The sequence below is a fragment of the Ochotona princeps genome, chromosome 28, assembly GCF_030435755.1.
Source record: "Ochotona princeps isolate mOchPri1 chromosome 28, mOchPri1.hap1, whole genome shotgun sequence".
NCBI lineage: Eukaryota > Metazoa > Chordata > Mammalia > Lagomorpha > Ochotonidae > Ochotona > Ochotona princeps.
In genome coordinates this window covers 25,180,609-25,195,098 of record NC_080859.1, presented here as the reverse complement: position 1 = coordinate 25,195,098, position 14,490 = coordinate 25,180,609, and the positions used below count along the sequence as shown (strand labels likewise).

At 41.4% G+C, this 14,490-nt stretch overlaps 1 protein-coding gene across 1 annotated transcript; it reads left to right on the top strand.

Annotated features, from left to right (window-relative positions):
• The first annotated feature begins 9,289 nt into the window (after window positions 1–9,289).
• On the top strand, window positions 9,290–10,191 carry LOC101523364 (olfactory receptor 7A10-like). Its single transcript, XM_058656209.1, has one exon. It carries the CDS (start codon window positions 9,373–9,375, stop codon window positions 10,189–10,191), a length of 819 nt encoding a protein of 272 aa, XP_058512192.1. The 5' UTR covers window positions 9,290–9,372.
• The last annotated feature ends 4,299 nt before the right edge of the window (window positions 10,192–14,490 follow it).

Sequence of the window (14,490 nt, the reverse complement as noted above, 5' to 3'; positions counted from 1 at the left end):
GAAGCAGAATTCACAGAGCAGGAAGAATCAGGCGTTCGTTTCATAGCATTCCTAATTTGGTCTCCGGGGAACACAGAACGAGCAGGGACATTCCTTTCTGCATGGAACAGTGATCCCACAGGATAAATGGGTTCCCGGGGGAGGGAACACAATGACAAAGATGTGCCTGATAAGCAGAGGCATAGAGCTTGTCTGTCTCTAAAGGCGTGTACCACATGGCTAGAAAGGGGATCGAGATGCTCTGGTTGTTCTGAGTCCTTTATCACCTCCACTATCTTTCCCGGAAATGGCCTCAGTCTCTGTCATCAGTCTCCCAGAGAGGAATCCCACTTCCTTCCAGGAAGCCCATCCCAGGGAGTCTGAGAACCCAGTGGACACTGCAGGAAAGTCTCAGAGAGGGAGCTGAGGACACTCAGCTGCAGTCCCCAGGTGGACAGGCCAGTCCACGATCCATAAATAGATAGAGTGTGCATGAGTCAGCTTCATGCAGCATGCACTGTATTTACTTATGGTGCTAAAGAACAGAAGTGTGCATTCTATGGCAGACAATGAAAGAAATCTGTGGATGTGCTGGCAGAACAAGGACGCCAGCACGTTAAGGATGAAAAAGAAGGGAAAGGCAGGGTGACAACTCTCAAGGCATATAGATGAAAGGAAGCATATTTTCTGTTGTAAAAAAAAATTGTATCTGCTTTGTTCTGACTGTATTTGAAAATGAGAGAGAGAGAGAGTATTTTCCCCAAATCACTTCCTAACATTGAATCAGAACTATTTGGAAACTCCCATTTGGCTTTTGGCACTGTGAGAATATTCTAAGCATGTTTCCTTCTTTTCTGTTTTACTGAGTAGAGCCTTGTAACTGAAAAATCAGCCATGTGTTAACAATACTCCTAATGTCAGAATAAATCTAAGAAATGCTAGCTCATTTCTAAGACTTGCAGCACACGAGCATCTAAAGCCAGTTTATTTAATGACCCTGATTCCCGTGTCTTTTGCTACTTCCATGCCTTGTCCTAGTTATGTGGGGTGTAATGCATTTGTGTGTTTGATGTCTTGTCATTGTGTTTGAGTTTCAATTTCTGGGCCCTGGATCTATTTCAGGTCCTTGTACACGGTGACCATCCCAGATGCCATAGGAGCAGATTTCCACCCCTTTCTTAGGTAAATACATTTGCACCTTGAAATGCTACCAATACTTAAATGATGCATTCTATTTTTTAAGGTTTTTTTTCCCATTGGAAACACACTTTATGTATGAAAAGAAGAATATACAGAAAGAAAGATCTTGCATCAGCTGTTTCATTTCCAAGTGGCTGCAACGGCCAGACCTGAGCCCATCCAAAGCCAAGAGCTAGGAGCCAGGAGCCTTCTTATGTCTCCCACACAGTTGCAGGGTCCCAAGGCTTTGGGCTGTCCTCTACTTCTTTCCCAGGATACAACTAAGGAGCTGGGTGGGAATTGGGGTAGCCAGGATGGGATCCTAGTGGATGCAAGGTGATGATGTGGGCACTAGGATCTCATGCCAGGCCCTTTTGTATTCTAGTTATGACATAAATTTGTTTTGTGGAACTGGCCTATGTTGGTATGCATAATACTCTTGTGTTACACAAATTTAATGCAAAACGATAAGATTTCATTGTCTTTTTGATGGCTATGCGGTATTGCATCATATATGTATGCCACATGAATGGTTGATGGGAATCTTCATTAGTATAGCCATGATACATGCCCTTGGAACTTCATGAGGTTAAGTGTACAGAAGTGAGATGTCCACAAGTCTCAGGATACAACTTCTTGTCAAATAACATCCTATGACACTATTCAATGTTCTCCTTCTTAGTTTAGTAGTGTATTTTTGGGTAGCATGCACTTAAGTTTCATTACATTAAATGATTTCTTTGGACACCACTGAATTAGATTCTGTGGACACCTACTCTGTCATGGGATTCCATGTATGCAATCTTCGGGCAGGATGAAACTCTGATCTTTGTCTATCATTCCTGTGTGTATCCTACTCCCAAACAGCACAGACTTTGGTACCAGAATGTAGTGTGTTAGTACTAAGTTGGTTTATTTCTAGTGTATAATCTTGCCCTGGAAACCAAGTATGCAATCTGCATTCTCAGATATCAGTCAGTCACAAAAATGAGACTGTTACTCCAAAAATTCTCATCCCTGTCTGATTGCCCAGGATAGTGTCAGTCAAAGAGATTTCCTTTAAATAGGTAGGAATCAGAAAACATGTTCAATAAAGGAAATACAATTTTCCATCCCAGATAGCTTGTGTGTGATAGTATTCTACTCTCCTGTGTCCAAGTAGTTTGTGCTGAAAGGGTCTTGTGGTCCAGGTGTAGGGGTCTGGGACTGGGTGAATGTTTGGTGAATGTGCTTCTTCTTTGAATATTCTTTCTGCACCTGCTTGGAAAGTTCCAGAGAAATCTCTGACCTTGCCTCCTTGCTTGCAATGGAGGAGACAGCCCTCTCTTTCTGAGTCCAGCACAGGTGCTTCAGGAGAGGAACGGAGAAGCTGAGTGAGCCACATGGACCTCATCCGTTCCACTGCACACTGAGGCTCAGGGATCCCTGTAGCAACATCAACTCACATAGAGCTTGGGCTCTCCTCCAGTGTTTCAAGATCTCGTGCATTCTTGCTCCAGTCTGTGTGTTTCTCAAATGTTTCTGATTTCCCAAAGACTTGCAACATGTCCCATCTTTGTAGTGGAAGAGTAGAAGTGAACTTGAGCAACACATCATTTATAAATATTATCTTCCATCATGGGAAACAAAGCCACAATAAAAGTCACCAGACCATGATGACCCTGTTCTGTTCTGATCACTTTGGTTATTGTATGTTATCCTTTGGTACAAAAAGAACCATCAAACAATAAAAACAAAGTTTGAGGTGGTATCTTGTAACAGAGTGGAATGGTGCAATAAAGACTCATGATGAAGATCAGGCTCCACTGCTTCTCAAGTCAGCTGTGTGTCTTTGGTCATGCTTCTGAATTTCATCTGATGGTCTCTGTGTGGTTGTGGTGATTGTCTTTCTGAATTAGTCTGCTGAGATGTGGTCTCTTCCTCCATCCTGTATTAGACCTGTGACATTGCCATGACGTACTCCAGCCAGTGTCAGTGCTGGTCCCAGGTCCTGCATGTTCCAAGACTGAACTAACTGAACTGATTTAGTTGAGGATTGGAGGGGCAGATTAACCAAAAAGAAGGGAGGTACAGACAGAGAGGGAGTTCTCTCTTATGCTGGTTCACTTCCCAAAAGGTCTCAGTGGCTGAGTGCTAAATCCAGAACCATGAGTTCCACCTGTGTCTCCCACATGGGGTGTGGATGATTCAAGCTCTTGGAAAGAATTCTGCCAGTCTTCCAATGTGCACTGGCCAGTAGTTGCATGTAGGCAAAGCATTTGGGACTTGAACAGGTGCTACAATGTGGGGAGACAATGTCACAATGCAGGTTCCCCAAGACCTGTCATTGAATTTCACTTTTACTTGATTGAACTTTCTGAAGTTCCCATGTGTGTGTGTGTGTATCATATGTAGCCTCCATGACTGCAGTTATAAGACCTTAACCCTGTCTTGGTGCAGAGAAAATTAATAGGCTGTGTTCTGTTTGTTCTAGCTGCATACATGTGGAATTTCACTTGAGGAATTCAGTCATAAATTATTCAACTTGTTCCATGATTATGTGTGTACCCTCAATGTAACTCAATAAAGAGAGAGTAATTTTCAGTTTTAGGGATGTGTAAATTCTTCTGTTTCTTTCGTAAAGAAAATAAATTCTTCCCCAATGAATCTGTGTGTGTGTGTGTGTATGTGTGTGTAATACTTTTGGCTTTTAGCTCTTGGTGAGTTTTGATTAAACTTGGCAGATGCAATTGCAAAGACATCATCCTGCCTATGCTCCCTTCCCTCCCTAACTCAATTCCCCTCATTCTTTCCATCCTTTATTCCTCAGTGTTTTCAAAATTACTTTCTCACTCTCCTGGGCAGTTACAACTTAGTGTATCAATGACCATCTTATTCAATAAGTAAAAAATTGAAGAAGTCAGGGTTTCCTGGGAGCAGAAGCAGGAATCAAACCCTAAGCAGTTCTTTCTATTTATAAATTATTCCGTATTCATGATTTCTTTATTATTATGTTATGATACAGTTCCATAGGCTTTGAGATGCCTCATCTCATTATACAAATCGCCCCCACTTGTCTCCGACCTGCAGCGACACTACCTACGAGGCACACTCTTGAGGGTCTGGGATAAGCCGGAACTGCAGCCGGACCCCTTATTGCCAAAAGCTGCTGCTTTTATATTCTTTGTCTGCTGCTTTTTCCCCTGTAGGTCTTAGCTTTTCTCCCCAAAGATCTTAGCTTTTCTACCTCTCTCTGCTGCCCTATTCTTCTCATTCTGTCCCTCTTATTGCTTTTAATGGCTGCTTTTATACCGCTCTCCACCAATCACTTCTGCCCGTGGGTCCACTTGGTGCTACCTGATAGGCCAGTAGCAATAACATAATCACAGCGAGAGCATCAGCCTATCCCTGTGACTTCCTGTTTACCTGCTGGGGAGACCAACCCCGCCTCCTGGCCCTGGGCCAGCCGCCATCCTGTGATGGCCTTTTCTATTCCTGGGAGCAGCTTCAGCACCCCGTTCCCCACATCCACTGATTTACCCTAAACTATTACAATAGTATAGTCCCTCAAAAAATTCATAAGTCCATCATTCTGCTATTTAATCATATCCTAATAGTGTAAGGTTGGACAATGGCACATGGTCCAGCATCCTATTTTCTTTCTTTCTTTCTTTTTTTTTTTTTTTTTTAAAGATTTTATTGTTATTGGAAAGCCAGATAACAAGGAGGAGAGACAGAGAGGAAGATCTTCCATCCGATGTTTCACTGCCCAAGTGAGCCGCAATGGGCCGGTACGCGCCTATCTGATGCCGGGAACCTGGAACCTCTTCCAGGTCTCCCACGCGGGTGCAGGGTCCCAAACCCTTGGGCCGTCCTCGACTGCTTCCCCAGGCCAGAAGCAGGGAGCTGGATGGGAAGTGGAGCTGCCGGGATTAGAACCGGCGCCCATATGGGATCCCGGGGCTTTCAAGGCGAGGACTTTAGCCGCTAGGCCATGCCGCCGGGCCCAGCATCCTATTTTCAAGATACATTTAACAGCTTGATTGGGAATCAATCCTTCATTTGAAAGTAGAGATCCATGTTGTATTGTACCTTCAGAGCTCAGTATGATAGTCTTTAATATATACTCTGTGCTTCCTCTTAAATGAAAATCCATAAAATAAAATCAACCACGGGAAGAAAAATAGAAAACTTACAGAAACATGAATAAAATAAGAAAAAAAAGAGAGAAGACAAAGCTTTTTACAATATTGAAATTTTAACTGTTGAATGGGCATTGATTTTCTTTGATTTGTGTTTGACCTTATTCATGGTATGAGTTACATTGCAGACCTCCAAATAAATTAAACTTTCAGAATGAATACCCTCAAGCTTTCCTATGCCCTGTGTTTGGTAAACAAAAAACATCTCTAGTAATGCAATGCCTGAATGACAAAATCCAAGATGAATAGTTAGACATCTGAAATTTGTTGATCAAATGTTAGAGATGACATTTTATTGAATCATTGATCCATTTACATTCTCTCTACCATATTTCAATGCAGGCCAAATGTTAAGCAATAGCACAAATAAGCCAATAATGTAAGCATATGTGCAATGCTTTTGGCTAGATATAGGAAGTGATAAGTTTGTCAGGGGTTAATTGAGTATTGGTTAACAAAATAATTTAAAATAAAAATATTTTATTATGTTAAAATAAAATAACTGGATATTATAAGATTTTATTTTATTTTTAAATGCACTTTTCTCTACTTAAGTTCATTTATTTTAAACTACAGGTAATGTTTCTACTTATTTAAGATATATGATATGATAATTGATATGTGTGAACAATGTGTAATAATCAAGTCATGGTAATTGCCTTTCCATCTCCTCATAAATTATCCTATGTAAGTATTGAAAAAAATTATAACTGTAATTTGAAATATACAATGAATCATTGCAACTTACAGTTAAAAAGCATTAACTACAACTTATTTGACACAAGCTTAGTGCATCACAAACCATCATATTAAACAAGCAAAAACTTAGAGAAATTGCATTTTCCCAGGAGTAGAAACAACAGTCAAATCTCAGGATGCTATTTCCATTCCCACATTATTTTTGTATTCAGCATTAACTACATCTTACTAGGAGAAACACTTGATAATTTTTTTAGGGGTACTGGCTTATCTCACTAAGCACAACATTTTAAGGCGAGGAACTAAATGTCAGCTTTTTTGTAATTAAATGTATTCATTGATTACATTGTGTTGTAATTACAGAGAATCTGGGATTCTCCCCCCACCCTCCCCCCATGGTGGGTTCCCCCACCTTGTTGCATAACCATAGTTCAAGTTCAGTTGAAATTCCCTCTTTGCAAGTATATGCCAAGCATAGAGTCCAACATCTTATAGTCCAGTTAAGTCCAACTACTTATTGGGTAGACCCTCTCTGATCTGAGGCCAGAGTCAGCAGAGTATCATCCTGGTCAAATAAAAGCACTAATATACCATATGCAGCACTTAACATCGTTATGGAATTAATTGACATGGTATTGAGCAGTCAACATGTTAAAAATAAATGCGATTCCTTAACCACTTTCTGTGACCCCCCATTCACAGTTCAATTTTAGTTTATATACTACATATGACATAATATCCATAACATTACATGTTATGCTTAACATCATATCATCTTAAATTAAGGCAAACATGTAAATGGCAGCTTTTTGCGATTGCAGCAGAGTAGGAGAGAGAGAGGATTCAGCTGAGTTCATCATGGTCTCTTGGGAAACACCTGCAAGAACATGGCTTTGTCATGGCCTGAGTCCCTCAGGGCCAGCAGGTGCTTAAGTGGCCAGGGAGCTGTCTAATGAGCAAGTAGCAGTAGCTGTAAGTAGCTCCTCTGCTGTGGTCCCTCCGACTGTGTAACCTTGGGCTAGAACCAGCCTGGTTGTTGCATTTGGGGTCCTGAGTCTGGCACAGGGACCAGCGCTTCCTTCCTTCCCTCTGCTGTGTCTGGGACAGAGCTTCAGCCTGCAGCATCCACCATCCAGGGAGGATTTGGGAATCCCTACAAACACTTGAGTCATAGAGTTCCCATGCAGGTGAGCCTGGCAAACACTACAAGAGGAGTCCCAGGCTGTGGACATAGAGAGGTTTCCCTGGGTTTAAGCAAGAGACGAACCAACATAGCTAGCACCCCAGACAGGTACGGGAATGTTGACTATTATACTTACCTAATGAACACATTTATTCCTGATAATCAAAGGGCAGGAAAATGTTGGATCTCCTAGGGCAATGGTTGTTGCTGATTTAGAAATGAGGGTAAGAATAGATGAATTCTAATAGACAATGAGAGGCATAAGTTGCTGAGTGTGCACATGGCCAACTTTGCAGCATTGGAGATCTGGGGAAACATAGGAGGAGTTTCCTGTGTGGAGAGACATGTGGTGGATTGAGTGAGGTTGTATCAGTTTTGTAGTGTGAAGGCACCTGGTTGTCCAACATACAGACTGAATCACCACCCTTCCCATTCAGTCAGTGAAGAGTTGCTCTAGGTGAGTGTCCCAGTATTGACAGGAAAGGGCCAGGAGAGGGGAAATGTTTGCATGGAAATCCAGATAGTAGCAGCTGCTGGAACACACAGGTCTAAGGGTCTTCTGTCTTTTCTTACTGCATTCTCACATGACTCAATGTTGTCTTAATGATGCAGTAAGAAGAGCTCAGTCAAAGATACCTGCTTGAGAGTCATTAAATCACCTGTGAGTTGGATACACTCAAGGCTTTCCTGTCCCTCTCATTTTCTCCTGCAATTTCAGCACTTTCCTGGAGTGCTGTCAGGTAAGAGAGTTTTATTCCTGTCCTTATTGCCTTCTAATCTACAAAGATTGGCCATTGTGATAGCTCCTTTTCTGCCATGGAAGCCTTGGATGTGTACTTGAATGTAATTCAGTGCAAAGAATAATAAATTGAGAAGGTACGTTATTAGGTTCCAAAATGTCTGGTGAAAAAATATCTTAATCCAAACTTAGGAAAGATCATCAGAACTTAAACTCTACTTTACAAAAAGTGAATTTGTTAACTGTATTTTCCAAGACATTGTCATGGACCCTCTTAGTGAAATTTAGAGGACTCGTGAAAGCCTGTAGTTTTCTGACATCAAAATCAGTAACTGATTCTCGGCTTTAAGCTCAATGCCCTTAAATCAGCAAAAGCTTAGTTCTGCAAACTGAGTCTTAGTAATTCAGTTTTAGATATAATTCCAACCTGCTCCATGTTCAGCTGCTCTTATCCTTTGACACTCATTGGGATTCCTCATTGCCAACATGACTGAATCATTACTCAAAGTCATACCATGTCTGCCTTCAGTTGTACCATGTGGCTTAAAGTCACCTTATCATTCATAATCATAATTGAATCCCATGATATCTTAAGAAACATGAAACCATATATTATACACTGCTTTTTCTCCTGCTTTTTGTTCATGAATTTAATTGGAAAAATCAATGGTGCATTTGTAATCACTAATGAATTCATATTTGTCAAGTGGTCAAAGACCACTTGACATGTGGTTCTTTAAATGTGAGAACTATTTGATTCTTTTTTTAAGATTTATTTATTTTTATTACAAAGTCAGATATACAGAGAGGCAGAGGGACAGAGAAGAAGATCTCCCATGTGATGATTCACTTCCCAAGTGACCGCAATGGCTGGTGCTATGCCAACCCGAAGCCAGGAACCTGGAACTTCTTCCGGATCTCCCACGTGGGTGCAGGGTCCCAAATCTTTGGGCCATCCTTGACTGCCTTCCCAGGCCACAAGAAGGGAGCTGGATGGGAAGTGGAGCTGCCAGGATTAAAACTGGCACCCATATGGGATCCCGGCGTGTTCAAGACAAGGATTTTAGCCACTAGGCCACGCCGCTGGGCCCAAGAACTATTCGATTCTTTAGGAAAGGACTGAGGGTTGGAAGAAATTCTTGCTCATTGATCCCTCTGGGAAGGGCTAATGGAAACAGAGCCATCTCCAACTGTGGGAGCCACATCCTAAATGGAGAAACATGAATTATGGATTTCTGCTCTGCTGGTTAAGTCGACTTTGTATGAACATGATTCAGGTTAAACTATTGGTTCCTGGTAGTGATATGTACCACAAGACACTGAGAAACCAAACTCAGCTATCAGAATTCCTTCTCCTAGGGTTCACAGAGGACCCAGCGCTGCAGCCTCTCATCTTTGGGCTCTTCCTCTCCATGTACCTGGTCACTGTCCGTGGGGACCTGCTCATCGTCCTGGCCATCCTCTCTGACCCACACCTCCACACACCCATGTACTTCTTCCTCACCAACCTGTCCTTGGTGGATGCCTGCTTCACCTCCACCAACATCCCCGAGATGCTGGTGAACATCCAGATACACACTAGAGCCATTAGCTGTGCTGGCTGCATCACACAGATGTTCTTCTTTCTGCTATGTGGAGGCCTGGATGGCATTCTCCTGACTATGATGTCCTATGACCGGTTTGTGGCCATCTGTCACCCTCTGTACTACCCGGTCATCATAACCCCCCTTCTCTGTGTGCAGCTGGTTTTGGTGTGCTGGGTCATCAGTGTACTGAATGCCATGTTACACATCTTAAAAATGCTGAGCCTGAACCTCTGCACACACGTGGATATCCCCCACTTTTTCTGTGAGTTGAATCAGGTGGTCCAACTCTCCTGTTCTGACAGGTTTCTTAATGATCTCATGATTTATATTGTATCTGTGCTGCTGGGAGGAGGTTCCCTGGCTGGAATCCTGTATTCCGACTCCATTATCGCCATCTCATCAGCTCAGGGCAAGTATAAGGCCTTTTCCACCTGTGCCTCTCACTTCTCTGCCATCTCCCTATTTTATGCCACAAGCATAGGTGTGTTTCTCAGTGCTAGTGCTGCTGCACAATCAGTCTCAACTGCAGTAGCCTCTGTGTTGTACACAGTGGTCACACCCATGCTTAATGTCTTCATCTACAACCTGAGAAATGCAGACATGAAGAAGGCTCTGACAAGATTATTAGCTCATAAACCACATTGAATTGTATGGTGTTGGGGCCGATAGATGTCAATGACCTCATATCTCAAGTCTCAGTGTCAGACACACTGATTCATTTATTAGAGGAAGAAGCAGAGTTTGTTAACTGTCTCAGTTACTATTATTATTATTATTATTAAGACTCTCTGTGTGTATGCGGCAAATGACTGACCCATTGCATTGCACTGTGTATTATCTCTTGTAGCTCAACACACTTTCTTTCTGATATTTTTCATTTTCCCGCATTTATTGTCAGCCTTTTTCCAGAAACACAAGGACTCAACAAATTCATGGAGAGAAAGATGTTAATGAAGTGATCGTCTATGTCCTAAAAAAACTTTCAATTCCATTTGTATTTTTATACCTCCCATATTACTTTTACAATGGATTGCTATACTTTTTAAATTCTATTTTAGCTACCAAATAAACTAGTCTTTTTTGTACTTGCCTATTTCAGTATGTGTAATGGTCTCCAGTTGCATTGAATTTATTGTAAAAAGACAAGATTTCATTCTTTTGATGGCTGGTTGGCATTGCATTGTATATGTACACCACACATATTGTTGATGGGAATCTTAATTAGCATAAGCATTACACATGCTCCTTGAATCGATGAGATTAAATGTGTAGAACTGAATTTTACACATCACTCATGAATATAAATCCTTGTCAAATAACATCATATGGCACTATTCAGTGTTCTCCTTCGTAGCTTGGTAGCTTATTTTTCAAATATCCTACATATTAAAATGATTATACTAAAGAGTTTAGATGTCCTATTCCAGCTACATGAAAAATAAATATATTTTATGCTTTTCCTCATATGTGAGAGCTAATATTTAATACAAACAAAAAAACCTGTGATGTATAAAAATGAAACTGGCATGTTATATTTTGATTAGTTTATTAACTCTTGTCAATACTCCTGTATAGTAGACTTTCTGCTTTTTACTTGTCATTATGACTATGATTAAAACCTTGAAATTACATTACTGTAAAAAAATTCAAGTAAAAAAGGAAGGAAGAAGGTGAGATGGTGGCAGGGAAGTATGACTAACTTCTTAGAATTGTATTTATGAAATACCTGAAACCTATTCTCTTTATATGCATAAAAATATTAAAAATCAAATGTTCAAAAGTCATAAGAACATGCCCATCCATTTGTAAACTTGTGTAGTTCTATGTTGCTCTCCCTGGTGCTGGGATAGAAACTTTGTGAGGAATCACCCCGAATCCAAGTGTTCCACAGGAGCAGTAGGCAACTTTAGCAGGCATGCACCTCAATCACCTCTGCTCACCCAGCAGAGGCAGAAGAGACAACAGAGTAGGTCTGCCTAGAGTAACCTCCCTCCCTCATGTCTGACAGGGGTAGCAGGAGGCTTCAGGGGGTCTGCGCAGGGTGATCTTGCCTCTACTCACCCAACAGTGGCAGAGTTGACTCCAGACTGGGCCACCCAGGTGCCAATGGTGCTGGGTGAAGCCCTCGGGCTGCCCAGTGGTGACACACTTGGAGAACTGACATGTGGACTTACACGGGGTATGGGCTATGGCACAAGTGAGGCTGAGTGAGGACTTCAGGATTCATATTCTGGAGAGGAGTGACCGCTTAGGGACATGCATTGAGAAGACCACTGTACTTTCAAGGAAGTGATGGTGCAGAGATCAAGCGGTTTCATGCAGGTCTAGCCACGGCTGTCATGACCCTTTGGGAGTGAGCCAGCTGGTGGAAAATCTCCCCCTCTTTCCCTCACTCTTTTTGTCTCTTTGTATCTTTTCTTTAAAAATATGACACAAAATAAGGAGAGTGTTCCTTTCTGGACAGTTGTTGTCCTTTATTTTGGCAATTAACTAAATTAGTTCTCATCTTTTCAGTTTTAGATTCCTGTGGCTATTTCAGAGGTCCTTTTACATAGCCTAATATTAGTTCAATATTTTTATCTCAGTTTCCTTTATCGAAAAAAGTAAAAATATTTAAAATGCCAAACTTTGAGGAAAATGTGTATACCTGAAGGAAAACAAAAAGAAATACAAAAACACAACTACACATAGATTTTCAAAATACATGTTTTTGAACCAGGGATAACTTGCTTATGTTAAATATCTATTTCATTTTTATTTGTAAGAGTGAGAGAGAAAGAGTTAGAGAGAGACAGAGAGAGTGAGATCTCCTATTTACTAAGTGATCAAGTGAGTTTTTCATTCTTCTTTCTCCTTCTTATTTAAATTCTAAGTGGAGAAGCAGAGGAACTCCAGGCTAGGATATGTCACCATGGTGCCAGGCGGTGGGGCGCAGGAGTGCTCAGCTTGCCTACTTTGACTCAGCAGTGGAGATGGATTTGTAGATGCCTGGTACTCTGCTCTGGTAAATTCTTAGTGAGATTACAAGTGGATATTTTTGTTCATTTATATCATTGCATTTTGAATTTTGGATGGAAGCTGTCTTATATTAGAGAAAACATATGATACTTATCCTTTTGGGATTGGCTTAAGTGTCTGATGTATCCTTCATCAGAGACATGAGGTATCTATCTCACAGACATTTTTTTTCATGTGATCCAGCAATCCACGTTCGGATATACATCCCTAAAGGACATGGGCACCTTATCTCAAATATATTCCTGCGATGTCATGCTTAGAATTGTGCTGTTTTCAACAGACAAAATAAAGAATTAAGCAAAGCATTCATCATCAGATGGCTGAATAAAACTCACGTGGTAAAAAGACACAGTGGAATATTATTCAGCTATTAGGAAGAGCAAAGTTTTATATTTTGCAACAAAATGCCTGAAACCAGAGGACATTGTTGAAATAACCTGAGCACTAAAAGACAAGTATTTCATGTTCTGCTTAGACATGAGAATTAATATTAAAAAACAAAAACAAAACAATAGTGTAAGACATGACTGTTGCTGCAAATATGGTTTGTCAATCTGTGTTTATGCACATGTAAAAGCAAGGTTTAATAGTCATACTGCTATCTTTTTAATGCAATGTGAATACTTGGAGATGGACTGTCCATGGGGTCATGTCATTCTTCCCCACCTCATAGTTGTTTATAGCTTTGTCTATTCTTGCATTGAACTAGAATCATTTTACCTTCTAGCTGCTTAACTTTATTTGGTGAGGCATTAAGCGCTTCACTGTAATGTAAATTAAGTGGTTTATCACAGGAGGGTCCACAAGTTAGTAATAATGCATCATATATTTAAAAAAACACAAGTTTCTGCCGGTTGCTAATGCTAATAAATGGTAACTCTTTAGGTGATTGATACATCAATTACCCTATTTGTTCATAAAACAATGTATATCTGTATACTATATAGCAGGTTTCAAACTAATCATGAATTGATGAAAAATTATGAAAGAATACATCTCTTTTTGTTAGCAACTGCTTTATAACGAGGAACTCAATGAGTGCTCTTAACTGCTGATGCAATTTCTACTTCCTGGATGCTCAGGGCTGCTGGTTCTGAGTCAAATAGAGAGCTTCTTCCCCTTTGAGAAGAGGGAAATGACCACCTTATGCCGACCTCAGGGGCAGTGGACCCAGCATACCTCTAGACTGCAAATACTAGGATGCAATCAGGGCAGGTTCTTTGGGAGGAAACATCAACCAAGAAGGGGTTTGCCTTAGAGCTTTAACCTCTGAGATGCAGCAGAGTTCCCAGAGTAGGGGCAATCAATGTTGGACTCACCTGACTTCCACACATTCTCTTGGGAACACAGAATCAGCAGGAAGGTTTCTTTCTTCCTGGACCAGCATCCCCACAGGAAATTCAGGTGATTAGAGGCAGGGACACCAAGAGGGTCATGGGCCTAATGAGCAGAGACGGGGCTGTAAATCCTCTCTCTGCTGCCCGTTCTCACAGAGTGTATCCTCAGCCCTGATGCCACCCAGAGTTCCTCCTGGAGTCTTGATCTGACGGGGGACCAGTGCTGCCCTCCTTCCTGCTGTCTTCTCTGTGACCTTCAGTCTTCAGCCTCCATCATCAGCCACCCTGGGAGCAGTCTCACTTCGCTTCAGAGACCCTCCACCCACACGACCCCTCCAGCTGTGTCTGAGAGCCCAGCAGGTACCACAGGATAGAAACTTAGAGAATGGGTGCTCAGGGCTGTAACTCAAGGCTGCCCAATGGGACATGTTAGTCTGTTTCAGATGAAGAGGTGACACTGTTAGTTTGGCTACTGGGTGAACTGGCTACTGTGTTTGTGGCTATGAGGCTAAATAGAAATGTCCATTAAGATAGCACCTGATGAGTGATGTTAGAGTGACTGACAGAGAAGCTGTTAATTTTGAATTCT